General features: G+C 38.0%; 1 protein-coding gene across 2 annotated transcripts in view; it reads left to right on the top strand.

Annotated features, from left to right (window-relative positions):
• The window catches only part of GREB1 (growth regulating estrogen receptor binding 1), a 108,939-nt gene that overhangs the window by 50,906 nt on the left and 36,231 nt on the right, over positions 1–21,802 (top strand). Inside the window, exons 3-15 of one of the 2 annotated variants that reach the window (XM_005238167.3) lie at positions 3,028–3,147; positions 3,889–4,065; positions 10,606–10,788; positions 11,105–11,248; positions 12,537–12,662; positions 14,545–14,667; positions 15,573–15,710; positions 15,896–16,081; positions 16,634–16,984; positions 17,675–17,803; positions 19,286–19,411; positions 19,877–20,074; positions 20,165–20,345. In XM_005238167.3, coding sequence (XP_005238224.2) covers positions 3,028–3,147; positions 3,889–4,065; positions 10,606–10,788; positions 11,105–11,248; positions 12,537–12,662; positions 14,545–14,667; positions 15,573–15,710; positions 15,896–16,081; positions 16,634–16,984; positions 17,675–17,803; positions 19,286–19,411; positions 19,877–20,074; positions 20,165–20,345 — 2,182 coding nt within the window. The remainder of the gene's footprint in view (positions 1–3,027; positions 3,148–3,888; positions 4,066–10,605; positions 10,789–11,104; positions 11,249–12,536; positions 12,663–14,544; positions 14,668–15,572; positions 15,711–15,895; positions 16,082–16,633; positions 16,985–17,674; positions 17,804–19,285; positions 19,412–19,876; positions 20,075–20,164; positions 20,346–21,802) is intronic. The other variant, XM_027787845.2, reaches the window with a different exon arrangement.

The raw sequence follows: 21,802 nt of genomic DNA, 5'->3' as shown, positions 1-21,802 counted from the left end.
TCATGATTTAGTAAGATTCTGTCTTCTCTGGTTGGACATATTTGCCATAAATATTCAGTTGTAGTTTTGCCTGGTTTACAGCCATAGCACTCTTGCAAATTAGCCATCTAATTCTGATGGAATGCAGCAATTTCTTGGGTATGATCTCCTGCTACACCCTGAGGTCCAGTAGTTTCTTCTGTTTCTGTAATGGCTCTGGCTTCCAATTCAGGGGGATTTGAAGGAGATAAAGAATTGTCTTTCCCCAGTTCGCTGTTGCTGAGGTCACGCTATATGTTTCTATCCCATTCTTCAGAGGATATAATTAACTTTTTGATTTGTAAAATGTCAGGGAGATTGGGAGCCTGCATAAGCATCATCTCAACCTTTTCTTCCAGTTTTTGTTTTTTCTCCTTTTCTTCCTGTAACTGTTTCTGCAGCTGCTCAATTTTCAAACACAGTAATTACTTAGCTGCTTTCCTGCCTTCTATTTCCTCTTTCAGACCTTGTCTTCCTCTACTGTCGTTTTCCCTGTGCTGACAGGGAGTTTCTATGCAGGTGCCTAACATTTTGTAAATAATTCCTTTTCCTTTTCCATTCTTTATATGGCCTCTAGCCAGCTTTAGTTGGTTTTCTACAGCTTTCCAATCATGCCAGTTATCACAAGCCCATTCTTCTGAGAATTTGGGACTTGGACCTTGGCTCCAATAATAGTATGTTTTTTCATTCTGTTTGGTGGGTTTTTCTCTTTTTTTGTTATTGATGTGTTTCCTCTCTTCCCCAGACCTGGCAAATTCATGTGGTGCTTAAAATGCTCCCAAACCATTACCATTATTTCAACAAACCTTTTGCTAGATTTTTCATTTTATCAAAAAGCCTGCAGCCTGCTGTGGTTTCACTGGTTGTACATTTCTAATGAGGGTCTTCTAACATCTTCTTAGTTTTTCTTAGCCTTTTTAATTGCAGAACATATCTGAAAATGCCAATAAATGGTCTGGATGTTCAGGAACTTTCTAGGAATGTGCTTTAAAATCTCTTTACAATAGAAGCAAGGTTATTTGGCTGTAACAGGTTTAGATTTCTTGCATATCTCTGTTTGCCTAGTTATTATCATATAAACTGAAAATTAAACCTGTGGACTGGATTGCCAGTTATTAGAAGTCAGCATATGCAAATCAATGAGGTTCTTTAATTCTTCAGTTCTGAAATCAAAATCCCATTTGAATCACAATCGCATTCATGGTTTTGATTCTCTACTCACACCTTATCTCTCAAATAAAAAAACATATTTCTTCCATTTTTCTCTTATGCTCTTAGATGCATTTGGGTGCCACCTTTTAGGCCTGTGTATTATGCTTCTGTCAAAAAGGTGCAAAGCTGATTTCAGAAGTTAATGACAAGCATTATTTTTCCATTATTATCCAAGTCCTATACCACCAATATCACTGGGGCTTCAGTGGGAAAAGGCTGGGAAGCAGCATGGGAAAGCAATGCAGAGCAGTGGTATGGCAACTGGCTCCACTGCAGTAAGATTTTTCTTGAGTGTTGTTATATTCAGCTCTTACAGCAGCACCACGGTCTGACATGAACTTTGCAGCTAACTCATGTCTGTGGTTAACTGCATCCTTCCTTGACCTGCATTTAAGGGAGGTTGTCTGTTCATAGATAAAATATATTTTGTGGCTGTTGATTTAAGACCTGATGCTGCAATCAGCTGAAGGATACTATCAGCCCTATGAATAGTCCCACTGAGAAAACATTATATGTATATTAAAATATTCACATAGCTTGTATTAAGTTCTATATAAGTTATATACTTATATGAAGTTCTTAAGTTATATATAAAGGGTTCACTTCATACTTGTGCCCTATCTCTGTCATATGTAAGGCTGGATCTGGTCTGAATTTTTCCTTAGTCCTGTCCATAGAAGTGCTCTCCCCATTTACCATTTAGCTGCACTCCTCTGCTTGCCAGCTTTGTCCCTTTTGTCGTGAGTGTGTCTGAGCCATAAGAGGGGATGGAGTCATTGCTCAATATGTTTTGCTGGAGCTGTTGCATTATACATGAAAAAATTATTGTCCTGTGGGTGAAGAGAATGAAAGAACCAGTCTCTAATTGAGAGGCTGAAAAATACACCTATGATATGCAGGTAAATTCTCTTAACGAGCAAGCTATCAGGTAGGAATGCTGGTTTAGGTACCTGGTGCACCAGAAAAGTGGTTTACAGCAGAGAATCTGAAGAAGAAACACCTAAAGCCCTCCAAAAAATGAAGCCTACTTCATGTATTCTCTCCAGCATTCATTATTGCCTCCTAGGCTAGCACAGGCTGCTGTGAATGGTCTTCCTAGAGATCTGCCTTTCCTCGATGTTGTAGGGGCAGTAGCAATATTTTACTCAGTGCTCTGGGGTCTGTTGGGAGACAGACGGCCTGAGACTTAGGTGTTCTTGTTGTGGCACCATCTGTGGTGAACCTAGTTTCAAGCAGGAACCATTTCTTCAGTTTCCTGTGCAACACCAAGGACACAGTCAATACCTAATTATTAAAATCTGTACTTGGACTGTAGCCAGGACATTCTAAAGTGCTAAGCAGTAATGACTTTGGTTTTACATTGGCTGTTAATATTGTAAAACAAAGGATATGGTTACACTGTTGTGATCAGCAAGAGTTCAAACACCAGGACTTAGGCTTCTAAAAATCATGAGATTAGCCTAAAAATGATGAGATTTTTAAAAACTAAATTGAGGCTTCTGTTTATTTGTCCTTTCATATTTTTTTTTCCTTCTCAGGTGCAGTTGGCTCATGCTTTTGAACATTTTTTTGCACAGGAACTAAAAGCTTTCTTTTTTAATGAAAGACATTCCGTTGTAAACATGACTGGAAGTTGGATCTTTAAGGGAACAACAAATACCTTAGGAGCTGGCAACAGCAAAGTCATTGTCAAGAGGAGAGAACCCGGTTTGCTGTAACTGGGTCACACTGTTCATTCATTGGTTTGTTGCCAGTGATTTCTGTTGTCTAAGTCATTTATGCTGTGATAATTTGTAGCAGGCAGCAGAGCAGATAATGAGGAAGAAGAAGAGGAGGAGGAGGAAGAAGGCTCAGAATCAAGTAGTCCTGTTTCTTACCAGATGAAGCCTCCCCCAGAAGGATGTTGCACTACTGATGGTAAGAAATGCACTGAAAATGCTGTCAGAAGGCATTTGCCTTACTGGAAAGTGTAGGATTGGGGCCATTTCCCTATAATTCATCAGAATGAGATAACCTATATGATGTAGAAATCCTAAAACTGTCAGTATACATTAACTGCCAGAAAAAGGTGGCTTGCTCTGGCTTGCTCTTGTATTTGACAGGGTCTTTGCTCAGTGTGTCAGATAAGCATTTCTGTTGGAACACCTGGCATGAGGACAGTGCTTCTGTTCTCTTACGCAATGCAACCTTTAAAAGGTTGAGTTTGCAGGCACGGCATTTGCTGAAATGTGGTAATTCATATGGCTTTATCATCACTCTTTTCTATTTAAAGCTTATCTTGTAAAAAATATTCCAAGACCCAGGAAAAACCAGTAAAATTCACCAGATATTGAGAACTATTATCTCCATTTCTGAATGTTTGACCTAAGTTGTGATAAAGTTAGTATATTGTCCCATAAATAAGTAGGTTGCAAAACATCATCAAGAGAAACTTCCCTGTAAATTTTCAGATTTTTGTTTGTTTATTGTACTGGTAGCATCTGTTTATGGCTGACCAAAAGCCAGGAAAGAAAATTATCTCTTTGCTTACCCTTGACCTCAGAGGATAAAACTTTGGTTTTTGTTAAAAACATAGGAAGTCCTTTAATGAAGACAATGGTGAGTATTCAACAAAAAAATCTTGTCAACTTAAAATACATTGAATTGATTTTTTTCTAGGTTTCTGCCAGGCTGGTAAAGATTTGAGACTGGTTTCAATTTCCAATGAACATATTGAGGTACCATCAGGGTTTTTACTTGTTGGTGCAAAGTCACCAAATTTACCTGATCACCTTTTAGTGTGTGCTGTGGATAAAAGATTCCTGCCAGATGACAATGGGCGCAATGCCCTGCTGGGTAAGTGTCTGTGATTGCAGTAAGTGGATTCTTCTGTGGGCTACAATTAATAGTTAATCTATTTTTGCAGAGTGAGTTCAGCAGATCTTATTTCTGTTTTACATCTACAGTAATGCTGTGGTGGTGTATAACAAGATAGTAACTCAGACCTGGCTATGTTTGCTTTGGAAAGGTGCAGAGTGAACCAGTTCATTAGAAATGCTTCATCACCTTCTATCCATTAGTCCAAGGCTGAAGTTGTTGTCCAGTCAGTTCTGTTGCTGAACTGCACATCTGGTAACTGGACTAGTTGAACTGCTGCCTCTTCCTGTTTTAGCTTTCCAAATACTGACATGGACAGACTGTAGGTCTGTCAAGTGGAACTTTCAGGCTACTATATACATGCAAACGATGTGATGATAGTTTGGACTACAAACATTTATGAGATTTACCTCTTTGAGATAGGAATAATATTCTCCACTGTCTTTGAATAATAGCATGGGTTCTGGATTCTAACCTATGACTTTTTGCTATTATCACAATACAAATAAATATGAATGATTATAAATTGAATTTTTTTTATATGTGTAATCAGGTAATACTTGTGTTTGAATAATACTGTTTGCAGGATACTTCAGTTTCTTGTTTTTCATCTATTTAAAAGTCTAACTTCTGACATAAACATAGGTCCTTTATCTATTTATCTATTTTTATTGTAGCCTTTCTGATGGCCATTAGCCCTGTCCAAACCAACCCAAATAAGGAAGATCTGCAGTCATGTGAATGAATGAACTGAATATTAAAGTTATTGAAGTGGAATAGTTTTTATATTGAGAAAAGTGGTATATAATTGGAGGGAGAACTCTTTTTTTCAGGCACTCTCATGTTCCTATGTATTATTTTCTTAGTTAGTTAACAAAAAAATGCTGCATCATATATCTGTGTACCAGTGTGAGCTTTAAATAGCAAAAAGGAAATAATTGCATGTCTTCTGACAGTTTTCTTTCACAGACACTGAGGGATACGATGTGAACTCAGTTGTTATCTGAGACTGAGCAACTCTTCAAGGCATTTGGGATGACAGTGTAGTGTGAAGGTGCATAATGTAATTCTATGTACAGTAATTTCTTTCCTCATGTGATCTTGCAGAGTTAGATTGGTCACAGTACATTTGACCAGTGATTGTAAAAGAATTAGGAGGGTTGTAAATCACCCATGTGTTGTCATTTTAAAGATAAAGACAGGAATGTTGTACCACTCAAGTCATTCAGTGCTAGCACTATTAACAGCTTAAGCTCCTTAGGCTGTTAGCAGAGAGGAAGTAGTGTATTTGTTAATTGCATGCTAAACAAGAACAGAAAAAGGCAACAGGAACATAACTGGGAGGGTTTTATGCTACCTGCATCCTCAGCTTGCTTATTTAATACATTTTAGTTTCCTGAAACCATTCAAATGCTTACTTTTGGCTGTTGTTACACACCTACACACCAGTGGATCACATTCTTTTGCCAAGAATTTTAGTATTCTGTAGGATGACTTTTATGTATTCTGTAGCAAGCTTAAGTAGGAAAGAACCTGCATACTTTAAGATCCAAAGTCTTCATCTGGGAGATGGAAATAAAATAATGTTCCTGGTCTCTAATCTAATGAAAAAACGTGAGGATTTTCATACACCGATGCAAGTCAAATCAGGGTAAGTAGAATTAGAAGCAGACATGAATAGTCTTGTGTTTCAGACATAGTGAGGTAAAAGACAGAACCATTCATTCCTTAAATTCTCTGTCTATTAGTTTAACACAGTGACCTCTGTCTTGTGATAGATTTAAGTTGAAAACATTTAATATGAAGAAGGGAATCTTATTTTATTGTCTTGCTTTTAAAGACAGGACAGAAAGCTTATTTTTGATCTACTGAGTTTAGGCTGCTCTTCAAACACGTTTGCCTTTTGAAACAATATGGCAAAGGGTCCCTTCAAGCCTTTCTAAGTTTAGAGGGAAGATGAATTGGATTCATTTTGCATTGAAATGAGCTGTCATCGTGAGCCAGAATATATCCCATGCTTTCGGTAAGACCTGTTGACGATACAGGCACATCGCTTGTAACATTCAACCCCATTGGTTTTGTTTATTTTCATGCTTTTTCTTTTCATATATGGGTTTTTGTAAGGCAGCTGATACTCAGTACTGTAGATTTTTTTCCAAAACAACTTATTTGAAGGGAAAAGACCTTAATGAATTCCCAGCAGTTTCCTGATTTCTCATGATGTGTCTGTGTATGTTTGAGAAGGTGCCTGTGGAGCATACAAAAATTCCAGAAGAAAACAGGGAAATGTCTTAGTAGTTTCTGGGCCAACTTTTGACTTATGGTCTTGTTCCCATTAGGGGCTGTTGATGTGCCTCTGGGGCATGTGCCAATTTATCGGTAATAATTGATAATAAAAAGTTGTCCCACCGTCAAGACATATGTGCTTGTGAATTGAAAGTCATTTATGCTGGAGGTTGTTTTGTTTCTTAGTCTTTAAGACTGACATATTATTCCACAGGAAAGAATGCCATTTTCTGGAAAAGACTATATTTTTGGCAGGCAAAATGTTCTCTGTGTCTGAGCATGTACCTCATATGATTCATTCTGTTCATCAAGCTAGATGACAGGTTTAACTAGCCTGCAAAAGAGATTCAGCTTTTTGCCTTTAGGAAGCTATTTCTTGGGTTTTATGTGACCTAAAACAAAGCTTAGATGGAGGCAGCACTTCTGTGATAGTGAGATATTTATTGTTTCCTAATAAAAGCAACCAACATGTACCATTCCCAAAGGTTTTTTCCTCTTGTTTTTTTTCCCCAGTTTTCACTCTTAAGAGTGAGTCTCTCATGATAAACAAAGCAGCTATTCACCCATCATTTTCCTTCCCAAAAGACCAAACAGCTGCCCACTTTCCTAGCAGGGAATAAGAAATCCTTCTTTTTTTCAGTGGGTCCCTGAGGTCAGAATGACAGAGGAAAAGATTAGTTTGCTTTCATTGTAAGCTGTGTGTAAGATGAAAACATTGTAGAAAATGCTGTGGCTGCTTCCGTTAAAATGTGCAATGTTCTATTGGACTTTGTAGTACTGGTGAGGTTTTGTACAATGGAGCTCTCCAGCCTGACTATATTGATTTAGTTTATTTTTTAATTTTAGAACTTCAGTCTTCAAATGCAATGGTACTGAGTAGGTGGGGAAAATGTGGAGCATTGTCAGTGTGTGTGTGCTTTTTCTTGTGAGTAGAACTGAAAAGACGAAATACCTTTGCTGAAAAGTTGGAAATACAATCATTCTTTGTTTAAGCAAGCTTTCAACTTTCCAAAGAAATATGAATATTAGTTAAAAGCCTGTTATTGTTTTAAAAGAGAAACAGGAAGAAAATTTCTTCCAATTTATGAAAGATTAGATTATGAAATGTTAGATGGATATCCTTCCATCCTGAAGTCCTCTCTTTATGCCTAGCACAAGCTCACTGTTGATCCAAAGGAACCATTCTCCTAGTGAGAAGGTAGGTCAGGTTTCATACCCTTTTAGTCCAAGGTCCTTCTTCTGAGCACAAGGTCCCTGCCATGGAAGAGCTTTTTAAATTATCTGCGATCAGTCATCATGATGTGAGCAAATTCAAGCCAATGCATATGATAAAATAACAGATACAATCAAACACCTTCTGATTAAACAATCTTCAGAGGGTAACAGCCTTAAGTCATTACTGAACTGAGCTGGATGTGAACTGGTGACCTAAAGGTGAAAGGCTTTTAGCCCCTAAACTCCAGGCATTGATTTCTGATTCCCTTGTGAAATCAATCCCATGACATAGATATATTGAGTCACCTTATGTCTTGCCTGACTCCCCTGACCTTTGTCCTCTGTATAATGTATGGAAGAATATTTAATGCAAGCTTGTTTATGAAACAAGCTGTCCTCTCCATCAGCTGCTGCCTGGGGCCATGGCATGAGAACAGGGCATTCAGAGAAAGGAGGAGGATGAAATGTTTGGGTTCTCTATGTTACTCAGTCTGCTACATAAAGTGCTATGGACAAGGTTGGCAGAGCCCTGCGATGGGTAACGATGGAACAGCATTTTATTATTGCATTTGAATTATAAGATCACGCTGTGTTCTGTCTGTGATGTCAGGGCTAAGCTGTATTAACGAAGCCATGGCTGTCATCAAAGAGAGTGTCGGGCAGAATGAATGGGATGAAAAATGGTGCTGGCAGGAGCTTGCAAGAAAGGACTCTTAGTCTGACTCAGAGGAGCTGGGGAAGCTTGAGGTGAAAGATGATTGTTTGATTTAAAAGGAAAACTAAAAAAAACTTCTAGAATGTTCTCCAAGGACTTTTCAAAACAAGTGGACAATTTAGATCTGTTTAATCTTTACTAGGCCTCACCTGTGTGCTCTATGTGGTATAAACTATTTTTCTAGCAGACCTCACAGAGTTAAAAATAGGTGATTAGGGCAAAAGGTTATTTCAGTTAGAACTTACTGCTAAATCTAGTTTAGGCAGATGATAATTTATGAAAGTTACCAGTAATGACTGATCTAAACTCCACATAAAAAGATTTTACGTCCACTGTACAACTTCTGTTGAACAAATGTTTCTACCTGTGGCTTTGGCAAGTTGCTGGGTGCTCCCGGCAGAATGATAAAACGTGTGCAAGTACTTCTGTGCCACCTTTGGAAATGGTCCCCTCATGCTTGTATTTGAAAACATGTAAAGGCTTGTAAGTGGCGACCAGGCAAAAATTGCAGTGCTGCTGCTCATGCTCAGTGTGCTGTCAAATGTATGGGAAGTTTTCATTTACAAGCAGAAGTGTTTTTAATGATTTCTTAGTCTGCATAAAATGCATGCAAACTCTACAGCTTTTGCCACATCCGTTCTAATTTTGTTTCCTTTTGTTGTTGCTTTTATTGCAGCTACTGAAGGCTCTGTGATGTTAGACAGATGCTTTTGTGCTGACTGATATAACACAGAGGATTCTGCAGAGTCATGACTTGTCCTCATTTTATGAGTCATAGTGACCTTTATCATCCTACAGACCAGGATCAGAGAGATAATAGGCAGCTTTCAATAGTTGTTAGCCACTTGTTCCCATGGATACCAGACCAATTTCCACATGAACTTAAGATTTTAATGAATTCTTCTGAGTCATTTGAAAACCAATAAAAGTGCTTGGGTTGTAAACCAAGCAACAGTTGTTTACAAAATGTTATATTTCAGTGCTTGTATTTTGCTGAAGGAATAAGATATTGACCATTAATTTGAAAAGTTAATTTGTTTGAAATATGTGATTGAAATAGTAATTTTCCTATAAGGCTTTTAATTTTATCTACCATACTATTGATCGTTTACTGCAGTTATTTATTCCCAATGTTTTTGACCATATGTTACGTGAAATATATTTCCTTTATTTTTGCCATCTTTCAATTGACTGAACACACTCTTCCCATTCCAATTCCTGTGATGACAAATAAAAACATTCATTAGATATAATTAAGAAAAAAGAAAACTTTATGCTTAAAGTCATGTGTGGGGAACAGAGAGGAAATTTCCCTGCAGAAGACTCTTCTAATTACACACTATAGGATTTCTTTGTAGATAGTAAGTATTTTCAGACGGTTGCATTGGTCTGGTGCAAAGTTAAAATTTCTTAGGAAATCCTTTGGAAAATGGACAAAAACAGTTGTTTAAGAATCAAAAGGCAAATATTCAACTGTGCCAGGAATGCCCTTTATTTACGACAATAATGACATCACCATCGCGAGCCCCTCTTTAAGGCTGACTGTGTATCTCAGAATGAGAGGAAATGGCAGCATCCCTGGAAATGCCCCATCAAGTCTGAGTACAATAAGCTTCTTTACGTGCAAGGACTATATCTCTGTTGTGTCTATAAAGCCACAGACACTTTGTTTCCGTAATCATAAATAGTTTAAACTGCTGTGAAGTGCTAACACAGTCCAGCCATAATTGGAGAAAGCTACTTTAAATTAATAGCCCAGGAATGCTTCAGTATTTTTTCATCTCTAAAAAAGCAGCTGTAATAGGAACTTGGTACTTAAATATACTTAGGCTTAATTAAATATTGTAGATTAAATATATTTAAGTTCTGGAGACTTAATTGCATGTTTTATTTCGACGAAAGCTGAAACAGAAGTGAAGCATATGCTTTCTGTGGTGTTGAATAGGGCTGGAGTTAAACATCTCTTTCAGCACTCTTCAGTCAGAAACTTCTTGGTTTAATGTTTCACAGGTAGGTAAAGATTGTGATCTTTTTGTGGTGGGAGAAAAATGAAAAATATGCCCTATTTTAATTGTTCTGTAAATGTGGGGCTCTGTTTTTGCAGTCTGGTAGCCAAGGTGCAACAGAGTGGACTTGATGTGTTTGGTTGTTTTTTTTTTTGGAGGAAAATGTTAATAAAAAGTTCACTCTGTGGACAAAAAAAAAGTAAAATACAGATTTTCTCCAGGAAAGGGTCATGTTTGGATGTTATTAATAGTGACCCACCTATCTCATTGGATTATATGCATTGTTTATTTTATCAGGCTTCTCCGGCAATTGTGTTGGCTGTGGCAAGAAGGGTTTCTGCTACTTTACAGAATTCTCAAATCACATTAATCTTAAACTGACCACTCAGCCCAAGAAACAGAAACACTTAAAGTATTATCTGGTCAGGAATGCACAGGGAGCTCTGACCAAAGGATCTGTAATCTGCTGGAAAGGGGCAGGTAAGATAATGAAGCTGTCTTCCTCAAGCTCTGGTTTTCATCATCCAAGCTTAGCTATCACAGGGACTGGTGTCTGTGTAAAACCTAAGACAGATCAGTTGAAAGAAAGGCTCTTTAAAGCTAGGTGATTACTACAGCAGCTGTAAAAAGTAATTGATTGACCTAATATGAGGATGGCATGTCTGAAGACATCCGTTCCTTCATTCCAAGTGCTGTAGCCTCCAAGTAATTCATGTGTGAAATTATCAAATCAAACGTGCAGACAAAGAGGAAATGCTGCTGTTGTCAGGGGATAAGAAGTTTCTTTTCTGTTAAGAGTTCAGAGGCCGGCAGCCTTCATCCAGCACCTGCTCAAGCACATTGTTCCAACTGCCAGAAAGTTCGGGTCTCTCAGGAAGCACCTCAAGTGAGCCACTGCCAGCAGCAAACCCAAGCGCTCCAGCTGGGACTCAGCAAACAGGTACTGCTTAGAAGGAAAGCACGCTGGGTTTCCACCTACTCTTACTCTTCTATGCATGGAAAGACCAACAAATAAACACGCTACCGCATAAAACAAAGCTAGTGGAATAGATTTAGACATATATTACAAATAAAGAAAGCAATCACGCTTTGAAGGTTTCTGGCTGTCCATTTTCCCCCCTCAGGTTTAGCTTAGCAAATAATAAAACAGATGTTCTGCAGCTTGATCGTAGCTAAGGCAAACCTATTTTTTTTAAAAGCCATTATCTTAAAAGTTGCTGAGAATTATTTTATTACGTCCCTCCAGCTCTTGCTTGTCTGGTCACAGGTGACAAATGTTACAGGAACCAGTGTCATTTCAGCTTTTTCATCTGAGTCAGTCTATTTATGTTATGACCAGAATCCTCTTTACTGCAGGCATTATATGGGCATCAGCTTAAAAGCTTCTGATTTTTTTCTTCTGCTGAGAAAAGTGGCTTTAAAGTTAAAAAAACCCAAACTAATGATCAGTATCTGTAACATTTTTTTGTATTAAAAAGCCTTTCTGAAACATTTACTTTTCCATTAGCTTGACATAAGTGAGAGGTGGCGGATAATAGAGGCTAGAGTTGTCTCTTTGAGCTTCTTCATAATGAAAACAGCTCTTTAGTGTCTTGTGACTGTAAAGAAATTCACACAGGAGAACTGAGGCATGTCTGTTGGTGGTTGTATTCTCTCTGTGAGATAGAAGCCTGTTAAACAGTTGTGATCTGGAATACCGGTACCCCTCCAGAACAAATAATTCTTGTCTTTATAATAGCAGATTGGATTGTTTTTCCCCCCGGAGGTTACATATATAAAACAACTACATTAATTACAAGCATATTAGGCTTGAGAAAATCTCTCTTTTTAATGCAGCGTAGTTTAAAAGAAGCTTGGAAAGAGGATGTCAAATTGGAATGGAAGTTTAGGAGATTTTTAGTAAATTTTAAAAAAAACTTCTCTCACTCTTTTAGGTGGTTCTTGAGTAAACTTCATGTAAGAGCTAGGGTCCACCTGAAAAGAAGCTAAAGGATCTGACATATGTATTTGATTGCAGAATCGAATTTTACCCAGGCACTCAGGAGTCATACAGCAATAATCTGGTATGAGATCAGAAGTGGATTTGTTGTATTCAGCCATTGCATTCACTCTGAGCAGACCGCGACGGCTCTATTAAAGTAAATGATCAAGTGATCAGTTTACTATATCAGCTGGGGATCTTGACCTAGAAACGTTTCATCTAAATACTTTGGGTTTTTTCTTGCCAGCTGCAGCCATAGACCACATCCCTTCGACAGCAGCGTTCAGCTCAGCTGTTTATAATGGCAAGGAATCGCCTAAACAGCAGTTGGTGAAAAATAACCTGTCTGCTCTGACAAGACCTTCGGTGTTAGGTATTTGTATGGATTTGTTTAATAACTGTAAACTCTATATTCCGTGGGTACAATGGAAGCATGGAACAAATGATATCATGATCATAATTTCCTGTATGAATAGAAATGACTATTCCCTTCCAAGTCTTTTCTGACCATAACAGTTTTTTTTCTGATTTAATTTTCAGAAAAGAAAATTCTTTTTATGTTTTCAGCCATAACTTTGTTGCAGCTCACATTATTAATTAGAAGTTTTTCTTTATATTTACAGTCCATTCATTTGATAGAAGTACAGACTCGATTCTGAATCCAGGTTCTTAAAGGTTCTTAAAGTCTGCAGCAATCTCACCAACAGGTTTTTTGAAGGGAATTAAGAAAGATTTCTAAGTAATCACTCATAGGGTGATTCCTGTGTTGCAGTTCACCTTGGGAAAGTGCACTAGGCTTTGACAACTGGCTCCAAATTAAGTCTGTCCTCACTGCACCATTATTATAATGACTTGTGTTAATTGTTTTCTGTCACAAACTGCATTCTGTGTCACTGGCTTGTTTAAGCAAGAAAGTTAGTCTTCATTATGGCTAGAAACATGCTATAGCTATTTCCGAGCAAGTCTTCCAAGTTTCCCTGCTGGCGTCACAGTCAAATCGTTTTTCTCTACCCATTCAGGTTATTGATCTCTTTCTTCCATGCAGCAACGTATTCTTGCCAATTCATTTCATGTGGTTTACTTTCACATATCACCATATCTGCAGGAAAGAGTACGGTATTTTCAAATAAAAAAATCTTTGCAATGCTGTCTCTTGTGGCCTTTGTAACAAACGTGTGCCAGGAAACGCAATGCAAGCGGGAGTAGCACAAACGGCTAAATACTGCCCTCGCGTGGTGAGAACGTGAAGGACAACGTCATCTTTGAAGTCCTGTATGTTGGGTTCTTCTGCAAGGGAATAATGAGACTTTAGGTTTATTTATAATTTTAAATATATTTAGCAAAATTGCCCCCCCTTCTATATAAGATTCTTACTGTCTCTTAAATTTTATGTGGAACTAACCATTCTGCCAGGAGATAGAGCCCTGCCAGTGTGAAGTAGTGTTATGACCTCTGCATAGCCATGTCCAGAAATAGAAATAGCTCAATCCTGCAAGATGCTGAGCAATTTCTGGAGGACAGTTGAGTCTCAATAATTAGAAATACTTGATGTTAGTGAAAGCTCATCATTCTAGGAGTTTTCAGGATTGCACGAGAAGATTCAAGAAATCAATGAAAGAAAAATTCAAGAAATTAAACATATCAGGAGCTCCTGGAAAAACTGTGAGAAAGTTATGTTTTTATAGACAAAGGTGTTGGAACTACATGTGGATAGAAGTAAAGTGCAGAACTAATTTACTATGGGTTTACATGGAATAATGTAAAACCAAGGATGTTAACCATCAAGAAGTGGCAGAAATCCTTTAAATGGGAAAATGGTTGAAAAGAACTCAGATCTTCATTAATACTGCCCTGGAACCCTTGAGAATTTTATTTTGCAGTAAGTTCCATGAAACACTGTGTCATGTGTTCAGAGGGAGCAAAATGCTCACAACGTTGACTTCAAAATATTAACACTTGTAAGCATTCCTATACATATCTCATTCTTACTGCATTATTCTTAATATGGGTAAACATTGGTGTAAAATAAGTGAAGTCAACCTAGATAATTAAGAGTTCTCTGCAGAAGGTTCCCAGAAATTTAAGCAGGACATAGCAAAGTAAAATAAAAACCATAAAAAATTATATTAATGGAGGACCCTGTCTACCACGGTACTTAATGCACACATTCAACCTATCAAAAAATATTGAATTACCATGCACAAAGCTGAATATGTTTTATTCTAATACCTTTCTGAAATGTTACTATTATTCAGGCACTTTAACAAATTCAGGGCCTCCAAAAAAGCGTCATAAAGGCTGGTCACCAGAATCTCCATCATCTACTGAAACTTGGAACTTGCAGCTCAATCCACAGGCTCCAAACAGAATTAAAAATGGTAAGCTACATCCAAGGTACCATTACCCAAGGTAATGACAATGGTTGTTTCATTATTCTGAAAACAATGAGGGAAAAGAGGCAGTATTTTAAAGACGCATACTTCTGTTAGAGTTTTGAAAGGTGTTTGATACCTACATGCTTACCTACATTTAGGTGCCTCATTTACATTGATTTCTTTTTGAGGCTCTGAGTTTAAGTCTCATTAGGATCCAGTCATCAAGTCATTATTAATAAATCCCAACAGGTGCCTGTGTCTATCTTTAGAAATGGAAACACCTTGAGGATATTAAAATTAGTGTCATAACTCAGGTCAAAGTATCATCCTTGGTATCAATTATTTGTCACAGTGTTCATGACACTTGGACTTTGTAGTGCCAAGTAGTAGTAGACTAGACACTCTAGTAGACTAGAGTGACATGCAGCGAAATAAACCTGTTTGGCCCAAAATGTTTTCTTTTAATGTGTTATTGTATTGTTTAAATTAAAATTACCATAAAGAAGTTATGATTAGGCAAACATTGAATCTTAAATTTTTCTTTCTTGCTTTATAGAAGCAGTGAAACTAAGTATATCATACAGAACACGCAAAGCTTAACTATTTGTTCATTGATACCACACAAGTCTCTGTATTCTTGCATTCATACCCGGAACTGCTTGTTTATAAACAATTTAAAAATCTTTAGATGCATGGGTGATGTTCAAGGTTTCAAACAATATAATTAGTCCTCCAAGAAAGTTATCATAATAGTCTGCGTTGTAGTAACACCTCATGAAATGTGTGATGTAACCATAAAAAGCATTTAATACTGATACCAAATATGGGTATGAGATGATGTTGAATAACTTCTCTCTGAGGAAATCATTTTAGACCTTACTCCAGTAATAATCTGTCTAAAATCTTAGATGGAGGAAGCCTATCATCTTTACCACATTCTGCTTTGGTGGGGCCAGCGTCATCTCCGATGGTGGGCTCGGGAGAACCTGTCTCAGTTCCTGACAACCTGTTGACGATCTGTAAAGCAAAGCCAGTTATTTTTAAAGGTAAAAACCCCACCCCCCAACAAGGCCTTAAATCTTTTTTGTAAGAGATGACGTAAATCTTGTAAAAGATACGTCCAACTGCTACACACTGTAAATTTTAAAAGGTTTTCTATTAAAGCTGTTTAATGCATACATGGGAAATTATGAAGTGAATGTGATCTGTACAAACACTGTTTATTTTGTAGGTCATGGAAACTTCCCATATCTTTGCGGGAACATTAATGATGTGATAGTGAGTCCTTTGTTGTACACCTGTTACAGAAATTCACAGTCTTTATCTAGAGCATATGAACAATATGGAGCCTCCACAATGCAGCCTATTTCAGAGGAAATGCAGCTCTTACTGACTGTCTACTACCTTGTCCAGCTAGGTAAGGTTATTTTACATCCAGATAGACTGCAATGAATATATTACATGCTGGCAAATGAGAAAGGGAATATTAGGGCAGGACAATATTAAATATCAGTCTTAGGACATGTGATATTAAACAACTTCATGGTAATGAAACAAAACTAAATAATTAGTTCCTGAAGGCCAGACAGATTGAAATAGAATCATGTAAAGTTCATCTTCTCCTGTAAACTTGGACCTCAGCAACTAAAAGCAAAAAAAGGAAAAAAGCTGTAAATCACGCCTTTTGAATGTAATCTGTGGTTTAGAAGTTCTATTATGCTGAGACAGGCAGCACTCAACCTCTTAAATATTTCTAATTACTGATACTCAGTTTTACTTGAGTATGTCAAAGGCACTTCAGAATGAAAAATTTGGTTCACATCTGCTAAAGGCAATAGTGTCACGCATGCATAAATTTGAAACATGATCATCTCTAAAAAAAGTACATGAAGAAAAAATTTGGTTTTAAAGTTTTAACTCAAAAGTTTTGTTTAGTTGTTTCATAATGCTTTCCTCTTCATTTTTTTAGCCTCGGACCAGGTCCCTTTGATTGAGGATTTGGAACAAATATTCATGCGTTCATGGCGGGAATCACACCTGTCTGAAATCCGTCAGTACCAACAGGCTGTTCCACAGACCTTCCCTCTAGTGCCCAGCCAGATCGCAGCTGTGACTTCAGCCCAGCTTCCCTGGCTGGCAGGCCTTGCAGCTAGCTCCTGCAATGATAGTGTCCATATCATTGAGTGCAGCTACTCTCTGGCTGAAGGGCTTTCAGAAATGTTTAAGCTACTCATTGAAGGAAAATTAATAAAGACAAACTACGTGGTGATCATATGTGCCAGTAGGAATCGAGCCATTGATTCCTGCATTGTGATAACAGGTAAGATCCCAAGGGTGTTTCTCCAGGCAAAATAGAGTAATGCAACGCTATGAGAAGTTTGGTTGGAGTTTCAATAACCTGCCTCAGAAAGCAGAGCTTTGACCAGCAAGTAATGGGTTTTGATGAACCCAGGTTCATGCTGCACAGCTGGGTCTGTCCCCAGCAAGTCACATTCTGCCTGCGTTACCCGTTTTCTCATCATGGCATTCCAGCCAACGCTACTGCAAACAATAGCAAGGTACAGCACACACGGTGCATAAAGCTCTCCTGCTCTGTGTGACTGGGATATTAGCAAGCAGAGGACTGAACGTTTAGCTTCTAAAAGGGGGTCTTTCAATGTCATCCTCTTTGTCACTCTGTTGAGGGCTGTGCTGATAACCAATTTATCTGAATGGCCATTCAAAGATTCATTATGAGCGTAAGGTAATTGACGATTCCTTTGACTACTTATATGGTCTTTTTATATACTGTATCAACAAATATTTCCTAAACTGGGAAAGAAACACAAAGAATTATAAAACATGAATCTATCTTACAGGTGGCTGGTGCATACATGTATAGAAGAGAGAAAAGACTCCTCTGCCATTTTTGTGTGTGTGGTACTCATTTAGCTTGATAGTATTTTTATTATGAATTAGAACATTTAACTTTAGTTTGAAGTGCTTTCAAAATTACTTTTTTGTCTTTTAGGAAAGTATCAGGCAAGAATTCTGTCTGAAAGCATGCTCAGTCCTTCAGACTACCAAAAAGAAGTTAACTATCAGCTGGTCACAGGGAAAGTGGAAACTCTGGGGTCCTTCTTTAGCACACTCTGCCCAGGTACCTAACAGATAATCAAGAGGCATGTTTCCACGTCTCTGAAATGTTCAAGTCAGAGGAAACAGCTGTGTTCATTGCCTTTCCAGAAGCAAGACATTATAAGAAATATATAACAAGTACAGGACCAAGCTGTGAAAGTATATTTAAATTGAAATTCTCCCTAAAAGTGCTGGTTTCTAAATTCCCTCAGTTTCATAAAAATATGGCAACAAATAACTGAACATACTATTCTTAGCTATGCAAATCCATCCATATACTTTGCAAGTCCACATCCATATGGATGTGTAACTGCTTTTGCTCTAAGCACAGATTTGTCCTTTTGACTTACCATACTGTCAGCTTGGTCATGATGCACGTGCACGGAAAAGAGGAAAATTGCAGGTAGCCAGGGTTACTGAATCATTTTTTAACTGAGTGTACTGAGCGTTACTACAGTCAGGATTATCTGGAGGTAGACCCAGCCACGTGGAAGGTTAAACCGTATCACAGAACTAGAGTAAATGCAGTGTATTTGTCAGTGTTAACGGGCTGTCACAGTCCCCTTTACCATTCACGTCACATCAGTAAATCTGTACTCAGATCACAAGAACCCTTCTGGATATGTCATGATATTTTGAGTGGTCACTTAAAATTGTTTTCCTTGAACCATCATGTAGTTATGTTAGTGTTTCTGCTCTTGGTACCTTCAAAGTACAGTTCTCAAAATCACTTTTGCTATTGCTATTGTTTGAGCAGAAGAGGTAAATGAACATCCTAAAAATAGTTGCCATCTATATCCACTGGATTGCACTTCACAGGGCGGACCCTGCCTTTCTGAGCTCAGCAGTGCAGACATGTTCAGACTTCTCAGTGACTGAGGAAATACTAAATACTCAGGGCAGGCATATTGTGTTCTCTGCACAGCTTTCATCTGTAAGCAGGGCTCCTGCTGAATAGAACAGGATATATTTGCAGGTATTCGTAGTTCAAGAAATCATACCTTGTTTGCTTCAGCATTGTGTGTGGCTATAAAACTCATATTTCTCTTTCAGCTTTATGAGGAAATGTTTTTTGTTCTCTCTCAAAAATGTTAAAGACTTTAAAACATTTATCAGATTTTCCAAAGCTTTTTGTAATCCTTATTAGTGAACAATATAGCTCCATGGTCTGAACATAAACTAAGCCAGCTTCATGTCTTTGTGGTTGCAGATTTGCATGAGGGCCTTGGGGCTAGTTTTCTACCATCCTCTATAAATGCCCTAGCCAGTGGTCTGCAGAGCTGATCTGTCATCCCCTGGCCTGATTTGCATTTTGTTAGTGATATGCTGTAAAAGCAGATGCAACAGAAAATAATGAGAGAGTTCCCATATAAAATAGCCAATAAGCCAAGGGCAGGATAACTAGCTAGCATATATAAAGCTTTTTAAGATCTACAAAAGATCAGTATGAAATGCAGCTTTTATTAATAAGGATGTTTATTCCACTATCCCTTCAATTTGATAGAGGGTGACATTGATCTTTTGCTGGAGAAATTTTATCAGGAAAACCAAGGGCACATCTCTTCATCACTTTCTGCTTCAGTGAATAAACCAACAGCACTGAATGGAACTGGAACAGCTGCGTGTACAAGTAAGTAAGGAGAATTTTCTTTAAGACGTGACAGAGTAGGGGACCTGAGACATGCACTTAGCAGTTAGATCCTTCTGGGTAGAGTCCTAGGCTCCTGAAGGCAAAGGTCCTGAGGAAAACAGCAGCTCATGTCTTGGAATATTCAGATTTATACTGATGGGTGCTCTGCTTCATTCCACTGGGTATAGTAGTCTTTGAAGCTCTACGTCTTTCCTTCTGTGATAGCAGAGTATGATTGCACAAGTTCACTTTCAGCTTTCAGACATTTAAGAGACTTACAGGACCAAAATTCCCAAATGCAGAAAGATTTCTTTGCATATTCCATATAGATTTTCATAAACTGGAACTCCTGTTCATAAGCAAAGTACCTTAAAGAGCAGATCAGTCATTCTTTGCCAGACTCTAACATTTTGCATTAGATTAGTCTTTGGGCATATATCTAAACAGAATTTTGCCTTTTTCCAGGTTATGAGATTGAACGACATCAGATTCGTCCATTCCAGCTAGCAGTGGCTCAGAAATTGCTGTCTCATATTTGCTCAATTGCTGACTCCAGCACTCAAAATCTTGATTTGGGTTCCTTTGAGAAAATTGATTTCTTGATTTGTGTTCCACCCTCTGAAGTGACTTATCAGCAGACTTTGTTTCATCTCTGGCACTCAGGTGCTCGTTAGTTAGCTTTATTTTAGATTTACAGGACACTGTTAGATGCATCTGTATCTTGAAATACTGACATTTGTTCCATTTCTTTAGGTATTTTGTTAGAACTTGGATTAGAAAAGGAACATCTTACAAAGCAGAGGGTGGAACAGTATGTAATGAAACTAGATGCAGAGGCCCAGATTAAATTCAAAGTCTTTTTACAAAACTCTATGCAGAATCCACATACACTGTTTGTCCTAATCCATGATCATGCACACTGGGATCTAATGAGGTAAGAGAACTGTAATTTGTTTTTAGATAAATTATTATTGTTTGCATTAGCTGTCAAGATCAGCTTTCTGATTTATCCTTTCCTTCATCTTTGTTTGCATCTTTCTGCTAATTCTATCTTCCTATGCATTGAATAAATATGTTTTCTTTTAAGGACCTTTGTGAGTTATTCATAACCTGCTTATTATATTATGCTTCAGTGGAACATTTCAGCTTTTCTTGCTCACCATTCTTGTCTTTTTTCAGCCCCAGCTATTGTTTTTTTATGGCTGGTTGTCATTTGTTCAAATGAAAGCTTCCTGTGAAAGTATACAGAGCTCAATTATCCTCTGTCAGTGTCCTCTGGGCTGTAAAACATGCAAAACCCCTCCACAGTGAGTAGACAACTAGTGAACCAACACTGCTGTTTATGTTTTTAACTGACTGGAAAATTTCCAGTACGATGTTTTTTCTATCCTGAATCACTGATTTGTAAATTGAAAGCTGCTGTGGATACATAGTAATGTCAGGTAGACTTCTCAGGGAAGCAGGGCGGTTTCCGTCTAACCTTTACCAAGTTCCCCGTCAGCTCACTTCCATAACTCATTGCTTCACTTACAGAGACGTGTTTCCTTGGCTTCTCAACAATCTGCCTGCTGAGAAATGGGCTGCTTCTGCTTTCTGACTCCCGAGGCACTGGGTTGCTCAGAGAACATACTGAATTCCAGGAATACCTTGCATATTCCAACTTTGGGAGCATGGTAGTGTTTCTGAAACCAAAAAATATGGAATCTTGTTTGTGACTGAAATGACAAGGTCTTGTCTTTCACACTGGTTGAGAATGATGATTTTCACCAAAACTTTATTTTTGCATGTGAGCATTGCCTGTTCAACTCCTGTATGTCTTGGGAACTTACAGAAACTATTGCAGTTGTCACAGCCTTTAAAGGCATTTATTAATGTAACATCCTTGAGGTAGGGAAGTACCTGTATCGCTGTTTAACTCTGACATTTTTATCTCTTATCTGATAAAGATATGTGAGTGACAAATATTCAAGTGCCTATTCTGCACAGCAGGATTCATACCACCTAACTGAAGTCAGTTAAATGACATGCCTAAACCAGAAGTGTAATTGCCTGGGATTGCTCACACAGACACAACAGAGACACGGGCATCTCTGAGGGCTGACTTGGACCATGGGTGGACACACACAACCAGTTTCTGGAGTTACTTACCTCTTCCTGGTAGTAACAGAAGAAGCTTGCAGTGACTAGGCTTGTGATTTAGTCACTGCAGGCAAATGCCAAAAATTAAATAGCATAAATTTGCACTGAAGTTTTACACTGGAGCACGGAATCGACTGTAGGTGTTCCATGATAGTGGCACTTGCCCTAACAATAGCTATTCTTCCCTTTCACAAAAACTCTATCACAAGTAGTTTCCCTCTGTTTTTCTGTCATACTGACTTACTGTCTATC

This window comes from Falco peregrinus, chromosome 7 (assembly GCF_023634155.1).
Source record: "Falco peregrinus isolate bFalPer1 chromosome 7, bFalPer1.pri, whole genome shotgun sequence".
NCBI classification, from domain to species: domain Eukaryota; kingdom Metazoa; phylum Chordata; class Aves; order Falconiformes; family Falconidae; genus Falco; species Falco peregrinus.
This window is presented reverse-complemented; position numbering and strand designations above follow the sequence as displayed.